The 24,661-nt window shown below is 41.4% G+C and overlaps 1 protein-coding gene across 1 annotated transcript; it reads left to right on the forward strand.

The window, feature by feature from the left end:
* The first annotated feature begins 7,938 nt into the window (after positions 1-7,938).
* Positions 7,939-22,480, forward strand: NIPA1 (NIPA magnesium transporter 1). Its single transcript, XM_065741238.1, has 5 exons — positions 7,939-8,113; positions 11,059-11,106; positions 14,731-14,821; positions 15,995-16,155; positions 17,466-22,480. Exons 1-5 carry the CDS (start codon positions 7,954-7,956, stop codon positions 17,975-17,977), a joined length of 972 nt encoding a protein of 323 aa, XP_065597310.1. The 5' UTR covers positions 7,939-7,953; the 3' UTR covers positions 17,978-22,480.
* Positions 22,481-24,661: the final 2,181 nt, after the last annotated feature.

The raw sequence follows: 24,661 nt of genomic DNA on the forward strand, positions 1-24,661 counted from the left end.
AGTATGTCTTCATCTCCTGGCTCCGTTCCCACGCCATTTTTTTCTGTCTCTCCCTCCTCCCTCTCCTCTTCATCTCTTAGCAGCTCCTGGGGACAAACCACCTCCCTGGAGACAAGCCACCTTCACACATCAGCACATGCAGTCCCCAGGTCCCCAGTGCAGCAACCATTGTCATTTTGAGAATATCTGTACTAAAATGCCATGTCCTCTCCAAAGGTCATAAACTATAGCCCAAAGCCCAAGGTCCAGTTAATTAATTAAGATATGTGACTTTATTGAAGAAAATTGTTTTAGAGCAGTGTGAGAGATAGGTAAGATTAAAAAAAAAGTGTGCATATAATCACACACAAACAAACAAACAAAAAAGTGAAAATTGTTGACTCATACTAGTTATTAACTCAAGGACTCGAGGGAAAAACACTAATGTGAAAGTTTTAAAGCTGAAAAAATAATTAAAAAATAAAAAAGGGAGTTTGAAGGCAGTAGCTCAGCAGGGCAGAGGATTAGCCTTCTCCCATGAGCAACAAAGGCTGCTGGTTTTTCGTGTGACCAACAGTTGTGTGGCCAACGAAAGCATGTTGTCCTGCATCCCAATAATAGTGAGCCAGAGGGAAAGGATTGCAGCTTGGACGCTCAGGTCACATGTAGGCGTTCCACTCCCTGTTGCATGCACCGATGTTAGTAGATCCACCTACCCAACCAAAAAACTGAGAAAAGCATCAATACATGCATCTCACCATTCAGATGAGCAAGAGTTTGCATCTATTTAAGAACTAATGCAAATACTAGGCTGTTTTCTTTCTTGACAGAAGAAAAATATTTCCCATCAATTTTATCCCTGAAGCACAGCGCGGCAGCCATTTCCTCACACTCCTGCGCAGCTGTGGCCTGCCTTCTAGCAGCTAGTAGTACTTCTGCTACTCAGTCTTAGATCATTTGGTAAGTTTGTGTTTTTACAACGCAGGTGCCCAGGCTCTGCAGAGAAGAGCACTTTTATATCCCACTCTACTGTCAACAACCACTCAGTCACTCCCATTGCAAAGGCAGAGGGAAAAACGACTAATGCCTGGTTCCCCTGCATCAGTTGTGCAGGGCATGTATACGCAATACTCCTCAGCTACTCCTACTGCAGGAAGAATTGCCATGGGTGTAGGGACCTGCAGAAAGGCTGGCATGGCCCCACTGTGCCTTCCTCCTAAACCAAGCAGTAGTTCTGGGTGCAGTGCAATGTTACTTCTGGTTCCTAAGCTGTTTATCTTCCTACATGATGCTACATTTGGCATATTTATGGAATCATAGAATCATTGAGGTTGGAAGAGATTTATTTTATAGAGATTTATTTTATTTTATTTATTTTAAGAGATTTATTTTATATTATAGAGACGAAATTTTCCTAACGACCAACTGGAACCTGGTGCAACTTGAGGTCAATCCCTATCATCCTGTTGCTAGTTACGTGGGAGAAGAGGCTGATCCTCACCTCACCACAGCATCCTTTCAGGTAACTGTAGAGAGTGATAAGGTCTTCCCTGAACCTTCTCTTCTTCAGGCTGAACAACCCCGGTTCACGCAGCCACTCCCCTTAAGACTTGTGCTCCAGACCCCTCACAGCTTTGTTGCCCTTCTCTGAACACACTCCAGGACCTCCATGACTTTCTTACAGCAAGGGGCAAAAAACTGAACTCAGTACTGAATTGTGGCCTCACCAGTTCCAAGTACAGAGAGATGATCTTCTCCATACACACATGAACAAGGTACATCTCCAAATCAGTTGGCTTTTATTTTTGGGATCCCTGATGACTTTTTTCATTTTGGGAAAGGGAACACTGATCACAGTGGTTTAAAGCCTTTCCTGCACTAGCCCTGTCAGGTGTTAGACAGCTGTCATTGTCACTGAGCTAAGAGTGAAGCAGAAGAAGTTAAGAGGAAACAAATAGATAAAAGAATGATTTACTTAATGGACAAAGGAGAGAAGTCTCCCAAATATTAATTTTGGGGGTTGGCAATATCGAAGTCAGCCAAACAGAGTCCAAAAGAAACATTAAGGCAGAGGATTATTCTGTTTCAGCTGCTTGCCAAATCAAAGAGAGGAAGAGATTTCAGACATTCTTGCTGTTCTATTGCTAGACATGCTGAAGTAGCAATCTATCTGCCTTGCAAAGTGCTATTATGCAGTCAGCTTCATTTGAAGGAAAGACGTCCTGAGACAAAAGATTTAAAAATACTCTTCTGTTCACAGCATCCTTTTTTAAAAGTGTTGCTTCATTCTGTTTCTTTTTTAAGTCATATTATTTGACAAAGAAACCTCATCATTTCATTGAGTTTGAGATTAGCTCATTAGACCAGAGACGCTATTATTTGTTACAGACATCCATGACTGAGCCACACAATATGATTTCAGCAGTGGCTATCTCTAAATTCATAATTAAAATGGATTTTGTCATTAAAGATAGAGATAGCATGATGTACATCAAAGACTGTTGTATCGGTCTACAGTCTACACACAGGAAGACTTGTCTTGAAGGTTGATGTTACCTACAATATTTGCTGGGTATCTCATAGCCAGAAAACATTTTTAGGTACTTTCAAATTAGTGACAGCCAAACACATGTATTCCCATTCTCAGTCCTCATGCTGACAGTTCAGCAACAGCAGTAGCTTCTGTGTGCAGATCAGTTGCTGTTATAGATCCTCATATATCCAGTATAAGCATAGCACTGCCAACAACTAGTAGCCAACTAAGTAGCAGAACTGTAAAAAGGACTGAACCCTTTGGAGCAAGTATTTAAAGAGCAAACAATATCAAAGAAGTCTGTAAGACAGCTGCATGTACAGTGCATAAGAGGAATAGCTGAAATAAATAAGAACCTCATTGAGTGGCTGTAATAGTTGCTCTGTATCCCTGGTCCCTCATCTACTAGCAATATGAAACAAGACTTCCAATTTAACCTTAGTGAGCTAGCACTCCTACCTGCTGCTTTGTGTGAACTCAGACCAAATTTAACCCAACCATTTTAATCATTACTAAATATCACTTTATGTTAGGAGTCATGACATACTACACAGCGTTAATACTGATTTATCATGCAATAGACACCCAGACTACAAAGCAAACTGACTTTTCAGTGTAGACATTGCCAGGATTTGAATGAATTTACTTAGAAGGTAACGACTTAGTTTCTGACATTGCCTAAGATCTTAAAGTTGTGCTTAGTACAAGTGCAGCCTCACCTAATTAAAAGGTGTAAACCCACAGGTGTGATAATGTGGTGGTAATGCTGAACACAGTAAGACTAACTGCGTGCCAGTTGGTTTCCTTCCAGCTTAGATAAATAACTACCACAGCCACTTTCCATTATAGCTCTCAAACCAGCACTGTTACATTAAACTCAGTGTTAAAAATGAAAGTAGTTAGCTCTGCAGCCACTCTAATTTGGAGCAGAGTAACGTGGCGGAGAGTCTTCTGGCATTGTTCACTTTTTGGTAGATCCTCTGTAGAAAGAACTCCCATCAGCCCTTCACCTTTTCTCAGGATTCTGATTAAGCCCCATAGCTGGGCATGAACATTTTCAGTATGATTCTCCCAGTGAAGAAAGACAACTTCACTGTGCCCTTGGGAAGTATGCAGAGCTCACCTGGGAGGCAACGGTGAGTGAAGCTGGAGATATAGCTTTCCTGCTGAGAAGGCAGGTATTCAGTAGGTAAAACATCTTACTAGAAAGGAGGCATACTGCAAACACATAGAACTGAATATAAGATAGCTACTGCAAGCTCAGTGGCTTACAGTTTGCAAAGGCATGGTTGGTTCAAAGTGAGGCCTCAAGTGGAAAGTAAATAAGGAAAATAAGCCATTCTCATGTTGAAATTGGTACCCTATTGGATGACAAAAAAAAAAAAAATCCAGTTCAGATACATGGCAGTGAGTATGTAATCTTGCAACGATATTGCCTTGAAACTCCATTCGAAAACACCTATATAAAAATAAACCTTACAGTGAAGTTCAGGCTTTGGAGTGCAGTGTTATAACAAAGGATGCACTCTACCTTACAAAAACTGATCTTTGAGCAGGCAGCTGACTGCTATATTCCCTGAGGTGTCTGCTATAAAAGATTATTTCCTGAGCAGCAGTGTAATAGAAAATCCAGATACGTATTGTTGGAACTACTCAGCAAATCTCATGACAGAGCTTACTTGATCAGTGGGAGGAGTGCCTCTGACTTCTTCACTTGGGAGAATTTGAATTGCCCAAGTCTCCAAGGTATACCCTGAAACATACTCAATTCAGCAGCTGACCAATTTGAAAGGAAAAGATCAGCCCAAAGGGGATTCTCTGACTACGACATGGTAGTTTGGTATGCATCTGTATATCAAACTGCATACCAAAGCAGTGGTATAAATCACCATGTCAGACCTAACAACAACACCTCTAAGTCTGAACTCCCTTAAACTCAAGCAGAAGATGAATGTGTCTAATTAACAATGAAGATTTGGGAAAGGCAGGCAATTTTTTTTGCGCCCAAGAGTGTAATAGTCAGCTTTTTAAAATTACAGTGACTATCATGCCTTCACTGGAAGACTTGTTCTAAAAGTTCATGCTAAAATGCTAGTGCGTACCAGGCTTTCATCATCCATCCAAAATATGAAGACAAAGAGCTGGGTACATAGATACTATATGTATTACATTACTTTGCAACTAATTTAGCACTGGCACAGGCTGCGCAGAGAGGTGGTGGAGTCTCCTTCTCTAGAGATGTTCAAGACCTGCCTGGATGCCTACCTGTGCAACCTGGGCTAGGGAGCTGCTTTGGCAGGGGGCTGGACTAGATGATCTCTGGAGGTCCCTTCCAACTCCTACAATTATGTGATTAATGTGGGTGGACTATACCATCTGCTGCAAAATTATCTGGAAAATTGTTGATTTTTCCTGTCTTCCCTAGTCGCTGGGGATCTAGAAGTGATTTCTGCTCAGCATGTGTGAGTAGGCATGGTATTGATTAAATTGGGTTCTCTGCAGCATGTTAATACATCAGAACTAGCTGCCTACCTTCTGTCTACTGCACAATGGACAGGTTCCTTCCAAGGACCTGAAAGAGAGCCAAAATGGCCCCATCTGTCTGCAATATGCCCGCTGTGCTACCTGTGTCAATAACCCAGCATCAGCCTTGCGCTGTCTCTCTGAGAAGAAAGATGAAGTTCTCCAGCATTGTAAGTGATCAGTATCTTTAGCTAAACTCTGTTGTTCATTCACTCCAGACTTTAAGAATTCCACACTTAGAGCAGCTCCACTGCACAAACAGTGGCAAAGCAGCAGAGGAAACCTTCCCTGTCCTCACTCAGTTTCAGACTACATTGGATTGTGCTGATTTGCAGAATGCTGTTCTGCTCTGGAAGACAGCCAGTATACCTGAGGGCTGCCTTTCTAGTGGCGACCAATGAGAAGGAGATGTGACCTCCCAAGTTACAGATGAGGTATAAGGCAGCATAGTGTTGCAGTTTCAGATGTCCAATTTTAGGCATCATAACTGAGCCTGATTCTCTTCAATGCCAGCCCCACAGGATGCTCCAGGAGTCCTGTGGCCACTGTCTACAACGCAGTAGAGCTCAGTGTTATGGTTTCATTTCACAAAGACCATAATATGTTTAAAAGTTCAAACCTGTGCCCAAAGATTCTACAGTCTTCTCTGGTCCTTATTAATGTAGTAGGGAGGACAGTCAAAGAGCCATCAGGACCCAAGATGCAGCACTACATATTTCAGGACACCAAGGCTTCCTTTCATTCTCCCATCTGCAGGTATGAATGCCCACAGCAAAACAAGAATTAAGGCACTTCCTTTCCAAAACAGATCTACTCATACCAGTGGTGGCCCACTTGTACCAAATCCATTTCCATGCTCCCAGCAACTCCTCCAGTGTTCTTAGGAAGGATTTTAAGGTAATCTTCAGGCCAAGGCTCAGTGGACACAACTGTCTTCACGTAACTCTACTTATTGTGGGCTTTGGTTCTCCAAAGGCCAGAAAACAGGGAAAGGATTTTCACTGTTTCACTGTTTTCTCTACAGTATCAGTTCTTACTGCTTCACTTGCTGGCAAAGTTGATCTCTTCAGTGCTTTGCCAAGCAGAATTACTGCTCTTGCCTCAGGGTTGGATACAGCTGCTGGTAGGTTTCCACCCGGCTCTCCCAGCTACTTTATCAGGAGTTTCAGATCACCTTCTGGGCATAGCCACTATGGTTCTCAGTCTGTGCCAGATACAGAATGATCTGATTTTCCTCTAACAAAGAAAAAAACACTTCAACAGTTGCATTAATTTACTTTGTAATCATTTTTATTTTATGTACCTAAAACAATCAGAACAGAAGAATCAAAGCCATTACAGAGGAAGCAATGCATTCCTTTGGATCAGGTAGATCTCAAGCATTTTTCTTTTCCCTTCAGCTCAGGGAAAAACCCATCGTACCCCAAAAATGTCCACTCTGCACCCTGCCCTATATATTTTTTAGAAAAAAATAATACACTAGAAAAACAAAACAAACAACAGTAGAACCTTTACCAGCTTTGCTCGTCCCTTTCCAAGAGACCTACCTCCATCATTCATCCCTTCCTCTGGGGAGGATCCCAAGGCATGTCTACCAGGTTTGATGGGGCCATGGGCCACCTGAGCTGGCAGGTGGAACTAGGTGATCATTAAGGTCCCCTCCAACCTAAGCCATTCTGTGGATGATATGAGATGTTTTTGAGGTATACTTATGCCTTGGTTCAAAAGGTTTGTAAAACCGATAATGCAGATGTTCATTCAATGAAGTGATCTGGTAAGATGCTGGCCGAGTCAGGCTCTGGTTTTCAAGATACTTGCAAAGTTATTATTTATCAACACAATGTTTCTTATTTTAGTCTGTGACTAGTCCTAGAGAAGTTTTTTTGGCAAGAGTAATAGTAACCAGCTGAATGAGGGACTAGGTATATGTGGAATTACCTATCCAAGCAGGTACTTCAGAAAAACGTATCTAAGCTTTACAATTTAAAGACTAAAATAACGTGGATAGAGAGAGTAAACATTTTCTTACAATCTCTGATACCTGTTGGGTTTTTTAGGGGGTATGTGTTTCTTGGGATTTTTTTTTTTACTCTTTTCTTGACCAAACCACAGAGAGATTTCAACTATAAAAATCGCTCATGTTTGAACTTTGTTCAGAAACTTGCTTGGTAACTGGTTGTTAAAGCTCTTAAACATATCTCATCCTTCCACTGGTCAAGCACAAGCTATTTCCTGTAATAACTTTCATTGTACGTGTTAGTAGGCTGTATATAGGTCAGAAGCTGGGATTTATAAGTACCTTGTGTTTGTCTTCCCCACTCTTCTTGTTTTGTGCTCTGCAAAATTCTAAAGGCTGCTATAGAGAACTGTTTTTCCACCTCATGCGTTATTCTGCAGATCTTGCGAGCCTCACAAGGACAAACCCTCTCTTCCAGAGTGTTAAATATACAGCGACCTACAGCGGGGAACCTGCTTTAGCAGGGAGGCTGGACTCGACCATCTTCAGAGGCCGTTTCCAAGCCCTACGGTGCTGTGAGATGCGTGCCACACCTGTGTGAGCACGAAGGCTGCTCTCAGTTCAGCGCAGCCAGGCTCTTGGCGCTACGTTCCCGCTGCCTTCCCAACGCGCGTCACGGCCAGAAGCTGCGCAGACCCCGAGGGAAGAGCTGGGACCCCTCGCACGCCCCTCACAGGGTCCGCGCTCCACACAGCGCCGTGCCGTGACGTCAGAGCACATGTGTGCGCGGGGTGGGGGGACGCGGTGGCATGACGTCATCGTGCTGCCGTCCCCGCGGCGGGCCCGGCACGGAGCCGCCTCCGGCGGGCGGAGCGCGCAGCGCGGGGCGGTCCCGGCGCAGAGCCGCTGCCGGCAGCGCTGGGCCCGGGCAGCCGCCGTGCGTGAAGCCGTCGGCGGGGCGATGCGGATGGCGGTCGGTGCGGCAGCGGGGGACGGGGCGGCGCAGAGCCCCGGCCCCGCCGCCGTGTCGCTGGGCTTAAGCGTGGCCGTGGTGTCCAGCCTGGTGAACGGCTCCACCTTCGTCCTGCAGAAGAAAGGGATCGTGCGGGCCCGCGGGCGAGGTAGGAACCCCGCCGCCCCGGGCGCTGCAGTGCGGGGGGGAGCGCCGCGGCGGGGATGCCGGCCCCCTGCGGCACGGCGGCATCGAGCCGGGCCCCGCCCGCCGCGGGCACGGCGGGCCGGGGGCACCTTGCGCGCGGGGGTGGGGTGGGGGCTTGTTCAGCAAAGGCACCGGCACCGCTGCCCAGCCCGCGTGTCCGCTGTCCCGCTGCCGCGCTGGACACCGCGCTTCTGCCGGCGCGCGTTGCGCCTTCGCTTCCGCGCGGCACCGCCGGTCGTTCCCCGCTGGCTCAGGCAGTTGGGGTTAGTTGTCCGCTGGGGCCCTTCCCCGGGATGCACCGAGCTCCAGCAGCCGCGTGGCGGAGGAAGGCGCGCCCACAGCGCGAAGTCACTGCCGGTCTTGTCACGTTGACAATCACAGAACTGTAGGGGTGGGAAGGGACCTCTAGAGATCATCTAGTCCATCTCCCTGCCGAAGCAGCTCCCTAGCGCAGGTAAAATCCCATCCCTCGTTATTGTTTTGTGATGTAAACCTACTCGGGAGTTTGTGGTGCTGTCTGAGCGGCTTAGCCGGAGCAGAGATGGGAGTTCACGGGGTGTGGACGTCTTCTGTGTTTTGTGCTCCAAATGGAGGTCCCCGAAGCACGCAGCCTGAGAACAGCACTTTGCTGGCTGCATCTCGATGCTTGGGGTGTAGGAAAACTCCAGTGTGTGCGTGTGTGGATGCAGAGGAGCAAAACAAAACTTCCAGCTCCTCTACTGCCGGCTGACAGCCTGATCTAGCAAGTTGTTAAACTTTCTACAATGACCTCACATTAAAGGTATTGGGGAGTCCACTGTTTTGCAGGCACACTCTCCCTTCGAGATGGCTGTAATCTATTTTTATTGACTACAGAGAAATTGCACTGCATCATAACTGCAAATCTTTTCGTAAGGGAAATTAAAGAGATAGGGAAGACTTTCCAGCCCAGCCCTGCTAAAGGCACTTTCTGTTTTGCATTACGGTTGGGCCTTATTACCTCAGTATTGTCCTGAATTGGGTGGCTGATGGGGGTGCATTCGAGTGGGTGCTGAGTGTCACAGCTGTGAAACATCTGCTCTGAAGGTATGACTGAGTTTTACTTGTGAGTCTTTCCAAGTGTTTCCCATCTCTGTGCATTGCAGGTTGGACTAGATGACCTTTAAAACTCCCTTCCAACCCAAATGATTCTATGAGACGTCCAGCCAAAATACCTTCAGTTTCTCTCTACTTAATATTGTGAAGCCATGTGGCTCTTCCTTGAACCTTGCAGTCAGAACTAAGAGCCTGAGATGTTCGGTGTCAGATGATGTCTTTTTTCCACTGGCTTCAGTGGGTGCTGTATAATTAGCAAGGAGAAACTTCAAGTCTTTTCTATGATCTCTCCTGAGTCAATAATATCATGTCATTGCAATTAGTAATCCTCAGTTAGAAACAGCAGCGGGTGGCAAATATTTTGCAAAATTATCTTACTTGAGTCAATATTTTCTGTAATTTGTGCCCCCAAGTGTTTTTATTTTATATGCAATAACAAAAGTCTAAAAAATGATTACTCCCACTCTAAAGCTGGCCATTTTCATTAGTCATTTTCCATCTCACTTCGATTATATAGTGTGATTTCCAAGCGCTTAATATTTCATAAGTCTCCAGAGTTGCAGATGATTATATCTTTCTTTCGTCTGGGATTTCAGAGCGCGCACTGTAGAATGTCTTAGGTTGGAAGGGACCTTAAAGACCATCTAGTTCCAACTCCCTGCAGTGGGTGTTCAGGACCCTATCCAACCTGGCCTTGATTATCTCCGGGGATGGGACATTTACAGCTTCTCTGGGCAGCCTGTGCCAGCATCTCACTGCCCTCTGAGTGAAGAATTTCCTTTTCATTTCTAATCTATATCTCCCCTCTTCTAGTTTAAAGCCATTCCCCCTTATCCTGCCACTATTAGACAGTATAAAAAGTCTGTCTTCCTCCTGCTTATAAGCTCCTTTCAAGTACTAGAAGACCACAGTGAGGTCTCCCCAGACCCTTCTAAACAAGCCCAAGTCCCTCAACCTTTCTTCATAGGAGAAATGTGCTCGCTACAGTACTGCCTAATGGTCCAGCAGATCTTCAAAGAGGGTGTTTTCCCAAGCTCCCAAGCTAAGGCAGAGTAGGATTGCTGGAAAAGCTGGCATCACGTTATTCTCACATTCTGCTCAAGTAATCTTTGGTGGGGGCTAGCATTTGGTTTAGTAAGTAGTAATTAGCAGCGATGCTGTACAAAAACAGAGCTGTGGCACTCCAGGTCAAACTTCAACCATCTAGCCATGAAAATAGTCAGCGTTGAGCTGGGAAGGCACAAGGGGACCATTCTAAGTTTTTATGCCTCTTGGAAATGTAGTGATATGTCAGTAATTCAGAGGTTCCGGTCACAGCATTTTCCAGGTATTCAAATGCAGGAGGATATGTCCACACTACCTTATTGCCAAATCTGCAAGACACATTCTTGATCAAAATACAACCCCATTGGAGCTATGTTAAGAAATTAATTTATCCAAATAATGCTTTGTTTCCGTATCTTTCCCATTCTCCTAGTAGTGGCTTCTGTGTGTAAATTAAACTTCCTTCAGAGTGGCAGTTGCTGGCATTTTGGGCACCCTTCAAAGTCATACAGAGTTAGTGTTGCATAGGAGTTCCAGTCTGGAAAGCAGAGCCTCTAGCTAGTATGTTCACTTGAGAAGCTCTGACTTGGGCAGTTTCATTTGCCCTGCAGGCCAGGTCTGGGCACCTTCCATCTTCTCTTTTGTTTTCCGCCTACTCAGCTGCCTTGAGGAAAAAGGTTAGGATAGAAGTCCTTAATAGTCGTGAGTACTGAAACCGTTGCATTTTGTTGTTCCCATTATGCAGTTTGATGTTTTTTCTAATATATCTTCCTATACTTCCTCTCTCAGGTACTTCATACTTGACAGATATAGTATGGTGGTCTGGCACTATTGCAAGTAAGTAGCTTAATGGTTTGATTTTTTTTTTTTAATTTATTTATTATTTTTTGAAGGAGGAAGTTGTGGTTAGTTGGTGAAATGAGACATCAGAAAATCTGGTTTCTGATCTTAGATCTGGCACTCACTTGTAGTGAAATTGCTTTCCCTCAGAAATATCCCTCTCTTACTAAACAGCCTCTCTGGTTGTTCTGCCTGATAGTGTTAGAAAAGGCAAAGGTCTGGGATAAACCCAGATCACATTTTTTATTTTTTATTCCTGGGTTCTCTGAACCATCTGATACTTGCAGCTCTTGGCACCCACACACTGCTCTGACTGGATTCTTGCATGCTTTCTGTCTCTGGATTGCAATGGTACACCCAGTTTTTAATAAAACTCAAAGCTGAATAAGAAATTGTAGCTCTGCACAAAGGGGCTCATTGAGCACGCGTTTTGTTTTAGATCTGAAAGCACTTAGCCTCAATTTAAAAAACAGTATCTTTTTTTATTTCTAGTTTGATAGCTCTGCTTTTGGTGTTATTAATTTGCAGGTTAATATGAAGCCTTATGTGATTATGAGATCTGTACAAGTTTTAGTGTCTTTGTGAGTTATCCTCAAGTTAAGTTCACCCTCCAGTTTTAATCCATGCAGAGTAACTAGCTTTTTCCTTTTGTAGTTCAGTTCTGGTCTTACCCACAGAAGTTCAAAGGCAAAACTGGTTTATAGACACTAGTCCAGCCTTCTGTGGATTATTTGGAAATGTTCTGATGCTGTTTCTGAGAATCATGAGTCCAGTTACGTTCCCTTGCTTTGATGCAACAAGGTACTTTATTGTCCTCAAGCTGTACAAGAGAAATGGAAACTGATAGATCCCTCAAAGGATGGGGTTCACAGCAAGCGTAGGAGCCAGCAGAGCTTCTGAAGCAAGTCTGTAGCTAATTCAAGCAGAGTTTAATTAGTGCTTTGTGGGCTTCTGATTCCATGATCGCTGCTGCCTAAACAGCAATAAATTTATGCTTTGGTCACTACTGTTTGTTGCCTGTGAAGCTTTTGTATTGAAGTTCAGAACAGACGGTTTACATTGGAGAGTTTTTAGTGCAGGAGTTAGAAGACTTCACTCTCAAAAGAGTTGCCTGAACTGGCTGAAGGTGAAACAGCTGAAGGGAGTGGTTTAAGTTGGCTTTTGTCTATCAGCTAGGTGCGGATATTTCAAAACACACCCTCACTTATTTTACAGAGAACCCAATTAAGGACTTTATAGGTTCATTACTGCAACGCTGTTAGAAACTGCAGTAGCAAGGGCCTGTCAGGCAGGCAAGTGTGGAATCTAGGCAAACCTAATTCTTTGGGACTAGGTGGGGTGACATTTTTTTTTTTTCAATTACGTATTTTTTTCAAGGACAGAATTGGGAGTTAGGACGACTAGCAAAGCCAGCATCAGCTGTATCAACTTGTTTTTGCAGCGTCTGTTCAGACAACTGTTATGTGGCCTTGGGATCCATGGGAAGACTTCAAAGAAAGGCTTACAGATTCTACTGAGGAACTTCTGTTTTGACTTTCTTATTTTTTTTAACACTAGTCCAGAGAGTGATTGCAGGTATCTCAGTTGGCTTTATGTTCATTAGTTAATTGATTAGTTTCAGTGCAAGCTGAACATTTTGCTATAATACGAGTCTGGTAGATATACTCTAGGAACATTCCTAATGCACATCAGCTGTGAACACTCAGCCTGTGGGAAGAGGCTAAAGTTTGTTTGCAATAAAGCCTCTGGAGTGCATGGAGCACACAGCTTTCACTGTTCAGATTTGCTTTTACTGGTCTCACAGATGTAGACATGTCAGTGTGCATCAAGCTTTGTGTTGCAATAATTTCTGGGATATCAGTGCTTCTTTTGCAAGCTGGAAGCCTGGTGTGCCTTCAGGAACTTAAGTAGTGACTTGGTTTATAGCACTGGTGTGTCTGTAGATGAGTTTGTAACCACTGATGACTGGATATGTTGGCAGCAAAGGTCTTCAACAGCAGGCAGATGGTAACTGTTACTGAGATTCAATTTTTTTTAATGGTCTTAGTAAATCCTAGTCTGTCATTCACAGTGGGGAGATTGCTACTGTTCTATGGTAATGCTGAAAAGTTTTGCTAAGTTCACTTGGCTCATTACACAGGCAATGTGACCGACGCTTCAGAGACCTTATTTATGTATCTGAGTTGGTGCCGTATATTAGTGTTCTGACAAGAGAAAGACAGGTCGCCTGACCTACACAAAAAAAAAAGAAGCAAACTTTTGACAGAATAACTTGGAAATGTGTGAAATCTGCAGATCCATAGCATGCCAGGTGGGTCCTGCCCTCCATACCAGCCATTGGATGCCTTGAGGGCAGCTGCCCCATGTGCCTGCCAAAATACAGAACTGAGGTTGGTAGCTGAATTACTTTGCTCTCAGGGCTGAAAGCCTTCAAAAGATCAACACTGACTGAGGGATCAGTTTGTGCTCTAGCAATGCTGCTCATTAGCTTTTCTAGCTCACTCTTGCATATAGAGAAAGCTTCAGTGACTTCAATTAGTATAATCTTGCCATGTATTGCAGTTCTGTAAGTTTGTGCATCTCCGTGCTTCTTGTAGGTTACACAGGTCTTCATCTTTACAGGTAATGTGAGCTAATTCAGCAAGTTAATTAATGTTTTCAGTGTGCTTTGCGGGTCTGAAGAGCAATTTGATGATAACAACATTTGATAGTCAAGGGCAGTGTCAGCCTGAGCAGAGAGACAGTGTGGATTCTTGAAATGTTTTCAAATGTTCATAATGGCTCTTAAAATCAACTTGAAATTTGAGCTGTATGTGATTTGTGTTGAGTCTCACAGTTTTTGCCAGTTACCAAACTGTGAGTGTGTAAGCATCGTGTTGACCTATTATAAACGTACTATAAACTTGCCAGCACTTGCAAAACCATCCAGCCTTTTTCTTCTTTTTTTTTTTTTAACTGAAAACTTGAACACATTATCTGTTTATCACAGCTGTGGTGTGCAATAATGTGGTAAATTTCAGAACTGCTTTTTGTGGGACAGAGTGGAGAAAATAAGGTTGTGAGGCTAATAATGTGACTTGGTATAGATTTGTTCTTTTTACAATGATCAGAAATTTCTTCTGATGTTGTATGATGCTGTGAAAAGTTGAAGCACTCTATTCTATACCGAAGAGCTTTTCTGCATGTGCTTGATGTTTCATTATTAGATTTGTTTGCTGAGTATTGTCCTTATTTTTCACTCAGAAGGTAACACTGCTGTTAAAAATGTATGTGTTTTCTGAACCTGAAAGTATAGGTTTTATGTACTTTTGACACTCCCTATATGAAGATATTTGAGTGTGATCAATGAGTGTTTCTAACTGGTGGTCCTATTTGTAGTTCACCAAGAAAAGTTGTGAATAAAATTATTTACTCTTGGATCTTCTTCTGTGGCAGATTCAGATGCCATATTAATGTATAAAAATTCCAGCCATTTGGGTTAAGTGCAAAATTAACAGAGCTGAGTGGATCTGCAACATCTGTTTTCCAGTTAAATCAATCTTTCTCAAACAGTATTGGGTAAGTTTTCATTCCTTCTTTTTACAAAGGGGTTTAAAGCACTATTTCTGTTTCTCTTGACAGTGGCTCTTGGTCAGATAGGGAATTTCTTGGCTTACACTGCAGTCCCAACTGTGTTAGTGACTCCCTTGGGTGCCCTTGGCGTTCCATTTGGGTAAGGGTTTACTTTTTTTTCATTTGCATGTTGTTACTACTTTGTGTCAGATAGACTCTGATAGTTAGATGTCTGCAAAGGAGATGCCAAGTTTGTGAGTGTAATGATGAATTATAATGTTGCCTGTTCCCGCTTTGCCCAGTGAAGTATATGTCCAGAGTGGTGGTGATAGGAGAATGATGAGTAAAGAGTTCCTGAATACCTTCTGTTTTATCTGTTCTGGACTGTAGTAATCATTAAACAATTGTTGGGGATTTTGTTGTTGTTGTTGTTTGTTTTTTTCCCTTCGTTTTGATTATTCTGGACTCTTCTGCTCATTCTCTAATTCACAGTTCCCTCACTACGTAGATTCTTCCCTTTGTTTCACATTTGTTCTCTGTCCTGCTATCCACAATCCACACGTGTTTATTGATGCTGATTTTAATTCAATTGGATTTGGCCCAGTTTCCTGAAGGGAGAGACTCCCCTGCAAGTGGATACTCACAGCTTCTTCAATGTTATGTTAACATAAGGGGAAGGGAAAAGAAATAAGGCAGTGATGGTTCCTGAATGGAGTTTAATACACAGCTAAATATTTTGTGGATGGCTGGGCGCTATTTATGAAACTACTGCAGAGAAAAGGTACAATTATTTGAAAACAATGCTGCATATTGCCCTGAGAATTTTTGCACTTGCCTACTGTTGTCTGCTGAATTTATGTATCTGACCATGGTGGTTATCTGCTTGAGAATGTCCATTGCGCTGTGTGGGCCATGTGCCTTTCTGAAGTTCTGTGTGATGTGATGCACACGCCACATCACTTTTTATTTTTTGGTCAGCTATATGTTTGAGCTGAGTCCTTGGATCTTTGCAATCAAAGATCATTTCTATGTCATGGTTGTGTAGCATATAAAATATTTAATGATATTCCACCAAATCATTAACAGGTAGTTATCTGCCAATGAGTTTTGTTTCTTGGTGGTTTTTTTTTTGGCCTACTTTTCCTGAGGTGAAACATCAAGGACTGACTAAAGCTGAGACTTTTTTTTGATAAGTAAGAAGTGTGTTTCAGGGCTATTTGAAGATTCACTAATGTTTGATAATATTTATTTAAGAAGCAAATACATATTCAACGTTACTGCATTAAACACAGGATGTATTCAAACTTAATTTTCTTCTTTTTCTTTGTGAAAGGTCCATTTTAGCTTCTTATTTGCTGAAAGAAAAACTGAACATTCTTGGCAAGCTGGGATGCTTGCTGAGCTGCGCTGGGTCTGTTGTTCTCATCATTCATTCCCCAAAGTCTGAGAGTGTAACAACTCAGGCTGAGCTCGAAGAGAAACTTACAAATCCAGGTACTTCGTTCTTTCTCCAACTCAGAATGGTTTCATGAGACTGATTGAGAAAAAACATGAGGAGGAAACTAGCCACTGGTGTGACATAGGAAAACTGACTCGTGAAGAAAATGTGACTTGACAGAGGCAGACCGATACAGCTTTTGTGTAGGAAAACTGACTTGATGTAGATAGGATACCTCAGATTTCTTGGTATATCTATGCAGAAGGGAAAACACAGATGCTTTTCAAAAAGTTCTTCTTTGCAGGAAACTTAGCACAGTGACTGTTTGAACTTGTAGCTTTCTAAAATTTTGAAAGAGTGTATCACTTCCTTAGAGATGAAAGCTGTAAGTCTAGGGTCTCGATTCGCATTGTTTTATACCGAACCAAAAAATACTCATTGTCTTTTGTTCTGTAATTCTACTTTTTTATTATAAGTTTGCAGTAAATGTTAATCATGTTCCAATTGGATTTATTTTACATATAAAGGTGTGTATAAATAGGCTGTTGAGATGCATGCTGAAATACCTGTTCTTTTTCATAACAGCTCAGAAGTTCCAGGGTGACACATACTGGTGCTGACACATGTGCCAGATCCACTAATATTTTTCATCATAACAGCTAAACTTCCAATTATTGTTACTTTCTTTAATTGCTTTAGGTGGGAGAAACTCAAACTTAACAGCAACAGCTCTCTCCACAGTTACAGATGAAAGGAAAAAAATGAAAATAAAGAAAAAAAAAACCAAAGAAAACAAATACTCTGGTCTAAGTTTAGTTTATCTGAACAAAATGAATTGGAAATGTGTGACTTTAAAGTTTTAAAGCATGCAGTATTTTTCACTGGTCCAGTTGGTACACTAACACTGTAATGTAAATGATGTGGCCTCCCAGTTCTTCCATCTGTTCCCTCTCACCTCTGTCAGTTAATGGAGTCTATCTTTATGCTTCAGCTCTTTGCTGGATCCACCTGCTGTGCTTTAGTGAATGAGTGATGAATGAGGTATTATCACAGCTGTCTGTCATAAAGGACTTTAAGCCTGATGGAAGAGAGTTAAAAAGAAAAACAAAAAACATTTTAAGTTCAGTTCCAGTGTGCAACGGTGTATTTTACTACTTGATGATTTGCTTTACACAAAGAACATGAGGACGTCATTAGTTAGAGGTGCCACAGCATCACAGAAAGCACAAAATTTTGGCTCTGTATTCAACAGCAAATGGTAATTGTGATGTGTACTTCAGGTTTATTGATAGGACATGATTTGCCTGATAAAATCTTTAGAATGCCAGAAGTTCTTACCTTGCTATTTTCTTGTTTTGTTTTCCAGTTTTCGTGGGTTATCTCTGCGTAGTACTGCTAATGCTTCTCCTGCTTATCTTCTGGATAGCTCCAGCTCATGGACCTACTAATATCATGGTGTACATCAGTATTTGCTCTCTCTTGGGCAGTTTCACTGTTCCCAGTACAAAAGGCATTGGGCTGGCTGCTCAAGATATCTTTCACAACAATCCATCAAGTCAAAGGGCTTTGTACCTCTGTCTGGTACTTTTGGCAGTATTAGGATGTAGCATTATCATTCAGTTCAGGTACATCAATAAGGCACTGGAATGTTTTGACTCCTCTGTGTTTGGAGCTATCTACTATGTTGTGTTTACAACTCTAGTCCTGCTGGCTTCAGCCATCCTTTTCAGGGAATGGAGTAATGTAGGAGTGGTTGATTTCTTGGGAATGGCATGTGGATTCACTACAGTGTCTATTGGAATTGTTCTTATACAAGTCTTCAAGGAGTTCAACTTCAATATCGGAGATTTAAATAAACCTAACATGAAGACAGATTAATTAATTTTTTTTTTTTTTTTTTTTTTTTGAGGAGAAACTGGATGGCTCAGGGAAAGATAAAGAGCCTTTCATTTCTAGGTCACTGATTCTAATGTGATGCGAGTTGGTAGTCAGTCTCTTGATGATTTGGTGTGCCTACATAAAATGAATTTGAGGCCTCCATCCAGTGTCAAAGGAGCAGTTGTCCACTGTACCCCAGTCAATACACTAAATTACTTTAACTGGAACCGTGGATTGAGTCAGCATAGAGACTGATGTATTTCCTTACTATAAAGGATAATCAGTCAGAAGAGATTTGAGGATATTCTGTCAGACCTTTGTGTGAATCCTTGTATTAAAGCTGCCCCTGAGATATTGTTTTTGTGGGTAGAAAACATCAGTTTCTAATGCACTCAATCTGACTCCTATCCATTAGTGATGTGTACCTTAAAACTAAGAAGGGGAAAAAAGTGAGTTGAGCAGTTTGTTAGTACTGCAATGTGTTCACCGTCAAGGCTGTGAATTCTGAGACTACTGTTGGCTGAATTATGGACTGCAGATTGGTCCTTTTTAGTGACTGCCTTGGCAGTTTGGTCTGCCATGAGGTGAAGACACTGGGGAGTCTTACATTTAATTATTTACACGGAGCAGTGAACCCTTAAAATCCTTCACTATTTACTTATCAGCTGATGGTAGTGTCCAGGGTATGCATTTTCCTTTGTAACGTGTGCATTAAGACATACCGTATTCACCTGAGAGCAGACAAAGACTGTAAAAGATATGGAAATGATGCACAGACTCATTGCCTATATGGTGGCTTATTTGTAAGCAGCTCAGAACTATTTCAGTGCCTTTGTAATCCAAAAATACTGCATAAATGTGAATGTATTTGTTTCAGATGGCCTATATTGGTTTAATAATTCAGTCTCACTGTCTATAATACTAGACTGTATTCAAATTCTAAACATGTAAAGCATCCAGGAGACACATATTTTGGAAGAATTTACTAGCCTGAATTGAAACTCTTAGATGCTTTGACAGCTTTGGCATAGTTGCAATAGGAAGAGGTAACCTATGAGAGGACTATTCAAAGCCAACCAACGTAGCTTGATTCTAATTAAGTGACTGAATGCAGGAAGCGGTGTTGCAAAGTAGTTAATGAGCAGCAAAAACAAAATAAACGTTTAAGAGACAAAAGTGCACAAAATTTCTCATTGTAATACAGGAAAGAGACTGAAGACTGACAGAGCGTAGGCATTCAGAGAGCTGAGTTTCAGGAAACCAACTGGAACATACATTCAGATCCACTAACTTACAGACCTTTGTGGATAGTTCAGCAATAATATTTTGACAGGCAGTACACAATAGCTTAAGCTGGGAGTGGAATGATTCTGAACTGTTTAGATTAAACCTTTTAGAGAACATTTGTATGTCAGAAATAGTTAATTTTCATGTGTTTTTATTTGGTAGTTAAAAAATCACAAGTCAAAAATTCGTAAGAAAAGCTTGAAAAGTACTAAAGGTTTCCATTTTGAGTACAAAAACAGCAATTGTACAGTGGGACTCAGTGTCTCTGGGTCAGGATGTTTCCTGAAGAAAACAAAATCCCAGTATGATTACGAGATAGTGTTTGAAAAAGTTCATGACACTTTGAAGAAATCATGGCTCTTTGTGACTGGCAGAGGGTAATACAGATGTTGACTGAGAGTGATAGTGTCCACTCTGAAGTGTTTCTTTTTTTCTTTGGTGTGAATTAACGCTATCTTAAAACTCACCTATTGTTTGGAAGCCAGTTTGACAGCTCTGAACTGTGAGGGACTCAGTGGTCTGAACTGGCAGAAACATGCACTGTTATAGACTGGCACAGAAATAGGGTGTGTTGGTGGAACAAAACAGCACTAGCAGAAAAGGGGCCATCCTGGATTTGCAGGTACTTCATATGATTTCTAGAACGTTTCAGAATTGTAGATGGGGCAAATTGGACTGCGAAAGACAGTTAACAACTAAACTCTGTCCATGTTGATTGAATGTGGTACGTTTGTTGTCAGCAGACAAGTATGTTTTGTCACGCTAGTTCCTTTTTTTTTAACTAAAACCTGAATTGTACCTAAGTTGTGAGACCTGCAGTGACCTACTTTTTAAAGCGATGTTGGTTGTTTTCTTCAAGCACTCGAATTGTCCTTTCTAAATCCACGTTCACAAGTTGCGTGTTGGTTTTGTACTAGCCTTTAATCTCCAAACGTTTCCATGAAGAACTTTCTTTAGTTAAAGTGGAAAAAGTCTGCTGTCTTATCTCAGACCTTCTTTGGCCATATTTGTGTGTTTTGTTTTAAAACATTCCTATTTATTTAGAAAGTGCCTATCCTAGTACATTAGGTGCATATGCAAATTATTAGCAAATATTGTATCCACACTAACTTGACTGCCCTGTCTAACTCTTGCCATTTTCTGCAACACACAAACAAGTTTACTTGATGAGCACTCTACGCAGAGTAAGATTTAAGTAGCAGCCATGTTCTGTGGTCCTTCGGCCATCCTTACAGTTGATAAATGTATGTATAGGTGTCTTCTCCCCAGCTGCTCCTCATCCGTGATGAGCTTTCTAGAAATATCTGGTTAACCTTGTTGTTTAAAACAGATGTCAAAAGCCAGCACAAAAGATGAAAGAAATTCTTGTGGCCTTGCACATCGTTTATATCTGCAGCCTTTTACATCATGAATGCTAAATAATGGAAGCCTTTATTTTTGCTACTTTGTTCAGTACATGACAGCGTTCTTTTGAGTACTGCTGTACCTGGATCTGGTTCAGTTCTAACTTTAGAAGTGCATTAGCATTTTGTTGTCACTGTTGGTATGATTCTTCCTCCCTCCATCCCATGGCCTCCCTTTTTTAGCCTTTTCCAGTTGCTTTTCTGATTTAAAAGGAGGCACTGTTGAAGTTGAATTTTAGCTGTTCCATCTTTTTTTTCCCCACCTCTGTCAAGTAAGCACTTGAAAAAGATGTCTGAGTCCTGTCATCTCAGGGAGCAAATGTGCATAGCTGTTTCCTGAGCTTTCCTTCTCTCATGGAAGTGATGGAGCCTACACGTGTAAAATGGGCTGATTACAGTGGTGGGATGCATTTGAGTTAAATTCAGACCCATACGAAAGGTGTTTCACTCTGTATGTCTGGCTTCTGTTGTACTTATCAAACATACTTACTTGTTACTCACTTGACGATAGCGCTTTGATGATTATCCCTTCAGTGTATGGAGGATTTACATGTGTCGCTCCCAGTCTCTATTAGGTGTCAAACACAAAAATCCCTCAAATGTTCAGTAGGAAAATAGAAACATTTTTGATACAACAACCAAAAAAAGAATTTGTTACCTTAAGTACTTATGTAAAAATGAAAAATACCTAAGGTTATCTGCTGTACTGACTTTCCAAGACATTATATGTGTAAATAGAGCCTATTTATTAGTGAGCTGAAACTAACGTTAACGAGAACCTGTCACATTGCAGTTTGACAAGTGAGGCTTCCTATTAACGATCTCGGTTTGTATTGAACATATGTGTTTTTCTGAAGCAACTAGCACTGAAAAATGAAAACACTGGAGTTTGTTGAAATACTAGAATCTGTGAGGTTTAGCTTTGCTTTTAATTTAAGAAAATAGAGGGCTTGTATTCGAAGACAGATCTGGGGTTAATAAGTATGGAGTGCTTAGAACTGGACTTCACATGTTGTACCCTTCTTTTCTTTCTTTAGAAATTTAAAGCATTCAGTAGATGTTCCTCAGTTGTCTAGCTGAAGCTTTACTGTTAAATCAGTTACTAACAAATATTTATCAATTACCTGATGTCTTTTCTTTACAGAGACCAACGTTTGAAATATTTTTTCGGTGCCACCAAATACAGGCTTAAGTGATGCAGAATTTTAGTGTACCACATGAGGCACCAATGATGTGGAAAGTTATTACTGTTAGTGCCCAAGTGTTTCAGACAACAATGTTGAAATGATCACAAAGTTAGAGATTAAGAAATCTTTCTTAAAAGCTGAAAATAAGTGTTTTTGATGGGTTTTCTTGTGTTTGGTTATTTTATTTTTCTTTTCTATTCCTCCAAGCAGCTACTCTAGAGAGTAGAAAATGTTACACAAATGTGGGGTATTTTTAACTAAATTCTTTTTTTGAACTGTGGAACTTTCTTTTTTTCTAACTTTTGTTTTCCTGGAATGTAAAAAATGGTTCTGATGAGACACAGGGGGAAAAGTGGATGGCATCAAATACACGACGTCAGGTTGGGTTGCTTCAATGCTATTGCAATATAGTCACTATGGATTACATAAAAATGGTTTATTTTATTAGCTTTCAAATAATGTATATATATATTTGTTAATGGCTTACCAGTCAAGCTTACTCTTTGCTTTTTAAAAAATAGTTATAGGCATGTTGTATTTGCCTTGTGTAAATTATAAGAGGCTATTTATTAAGTTTTCTGATAACTAATCTATTTATTAATCTGTAATGTTTTAAAATAAATGATTTTATTTCTAGCTCAATGCTTGTTTTGTGACTCCTCCTCTTTATCACACAGGAGAAAAAGAAATATTTCCCCACCCATCTAGTTGCCATGCAGACAGTTCATGAGCCCAAACTGTTTTCCTTACTTCTGTAGCCTTGCCTTTAGTTGTGATAGAAGGTTCTGTCACTTGTACAGATCAATTACCACAGGAAAGGCTCAGTCATCATATGGTGGCATCTTCTGAAGACTGTAGCCTTGATGTTTTAATTGTACTTGAGGTACGCCCACACATAAAAGAAACACTTCTCTGGCAGAAATGTTTGGTGGAGCTTGAGTCAGTTCAAACTGGCTTAAGGGTTATCATATTCTCCCGTACATAGGTTAAGTTTAATTTCTTGTCACAAGAGCTTTACAAAAGGAATCATTTCAGAAGGTGATGCTGCCCAGCAAGCTAATAGCAGCTTGTACTAGGTGCTGGCTTTCACGACTTCAGTCATGACGTTTTTCAAAGGGTGGAATTTTGATGAGCTGCTGTTTCAGACTTTAAGCTTGTGTCTTAGGGAATACACCAGTAATATTGCTGATCAGAGTTAAAAGATATTTTAAAACAAGCAAAGTGGCTCCTCTCAAGTATAAAATATGCATGCAGTGGAAGAGATTGGCAAGGATTCTGTGTAAGGTATGTGGTTGGAATCTTATTTTTGAAGACATTGCTGATATTAATGCAATGTACCAAGATGAGAAGACCAGGAAACTAGAGGTTTCCTTTCTGTATGCAGCATCTCTTATTTTCCACTTTTTATTGCCCACCCCCCGTCCCATTTTTTTTATTTTTTAAGTAAATGAGTATACCACTGCACTGAAGTCTGTGACAGAACCAGCCATGAGTGTATGTCTCTCACCCCTACATCTCACATGAAGAGGGTGTTAAAAAGACGAAAATCTGATAGTGCCATTTTCTTTTTATTTACCAAGAGGTGGTGGAGGGGAGGGAAAAAATGCTGGGTTTTTTTTCTGACGTGTTTTTTTTGTTTTGTTTTGTTTTGTTCTTATTTCTGAGATCTTAAGCAGAGCTTATTAAGTCGCATCGGGGAGTGCAGCCCTGGTAGGAGCAGACTCACGGACATAGATCCTTTGTTCTGCTCAGCTGTCTTGGTTAAATACAGCAGGGACGCGGCCACCAGAGGCCGTTACAGCTGCCTGATTTCCTCATCAGTTTTCTGCCATCTACAGACAGCGCTGAATTTAGCACCCTAGTGGGATGCTTTAAAACCCCGCCAGCAGGTGATATTCTGCCAAGGGCTGCCATACAGCAGCTCTGGGTAGGTAGCTTTTTATCGCAATCCTTTCACTGTTTGTATGGAGTTGGAAATTATTGCACAAGAGTCAGCTAGCTCATATGCAATACAAACCTACCAACCTGTTAATGTTTCCCAGGGTTGTGTGGGTTGAAGCCTTGCTCTTTGTCCTTAAACCTTGAGGGATGTTTATATACACAGTAGATATTAAGCCCTGAAAAGTTCTGCTCATAGCCTTGCAAAATAATTTACACTATCAGACCTCTGATGTGAGATTCACCAAGTAGGAAGAATGTGGAGTGGGACTGAAACAATGGATGAAGAGGGTAGGAAGCTGACCATTGTTCTTTGTTTCAGGGTTGTTTCCAGATACTCTGAAAACACGTCTGGTGTCTCTTGCTGTTGTAAATTATCCAGAGACACTTTGATTATTTCCTGTTAAGCACAACCCCTGGCAGCGAAATAAGGCTGGGATGATTTGTGATGAGCTGAGAGCACTCAAAAACGTCGTGTTCTGTGTGAAGGAGTAACAACTGAAAAAAATATCAAGAAGAGTTTAAATTGATGTTGAACTTCAAAGACTCCACAGTTCTGGTATCTTGTAAAACACAGAAAAGCCAGCCTCCTACTGCATAGTGCTTAGAGAATAGCTGCAATATGCAATATTATAGAGATGTTTGTACACGTACATACATAAAAGCTACTTGATGTGGGCAAAGTTAATGTCGCAACTAATAGTCTAATTTCAAGCCTGAGGATAGAATGTTGCCCTAGGACATAAAATAGTCCTAAAAATTATCGCTTTGAGTGTCCTGGAAATTGCATGGATTAAAGCGACTGAGTGAGGGGCATTTGTGGTATAGATGATGTGTAAGAAGAGGGATCATGCGAGGGTAAGCCTAGA

The sequence above is a fragment of the Cyrtonyx montezumae genome, unplaced genomic scaffold (genome assembly GCF_038088225.1).
Source record: "Cyrtonyx montezumae isolate F1298 unplaced genomic scaffold, pur_monq_1.0 scaffold_3, whole genome shotgun sequence".
Lineage (NCBI taxonomy): Eukaryota > Metazoa > Chordata > Aves > Galliformes > Odontophoridae > Cyrtonyx > Cyrtonyx montezumae.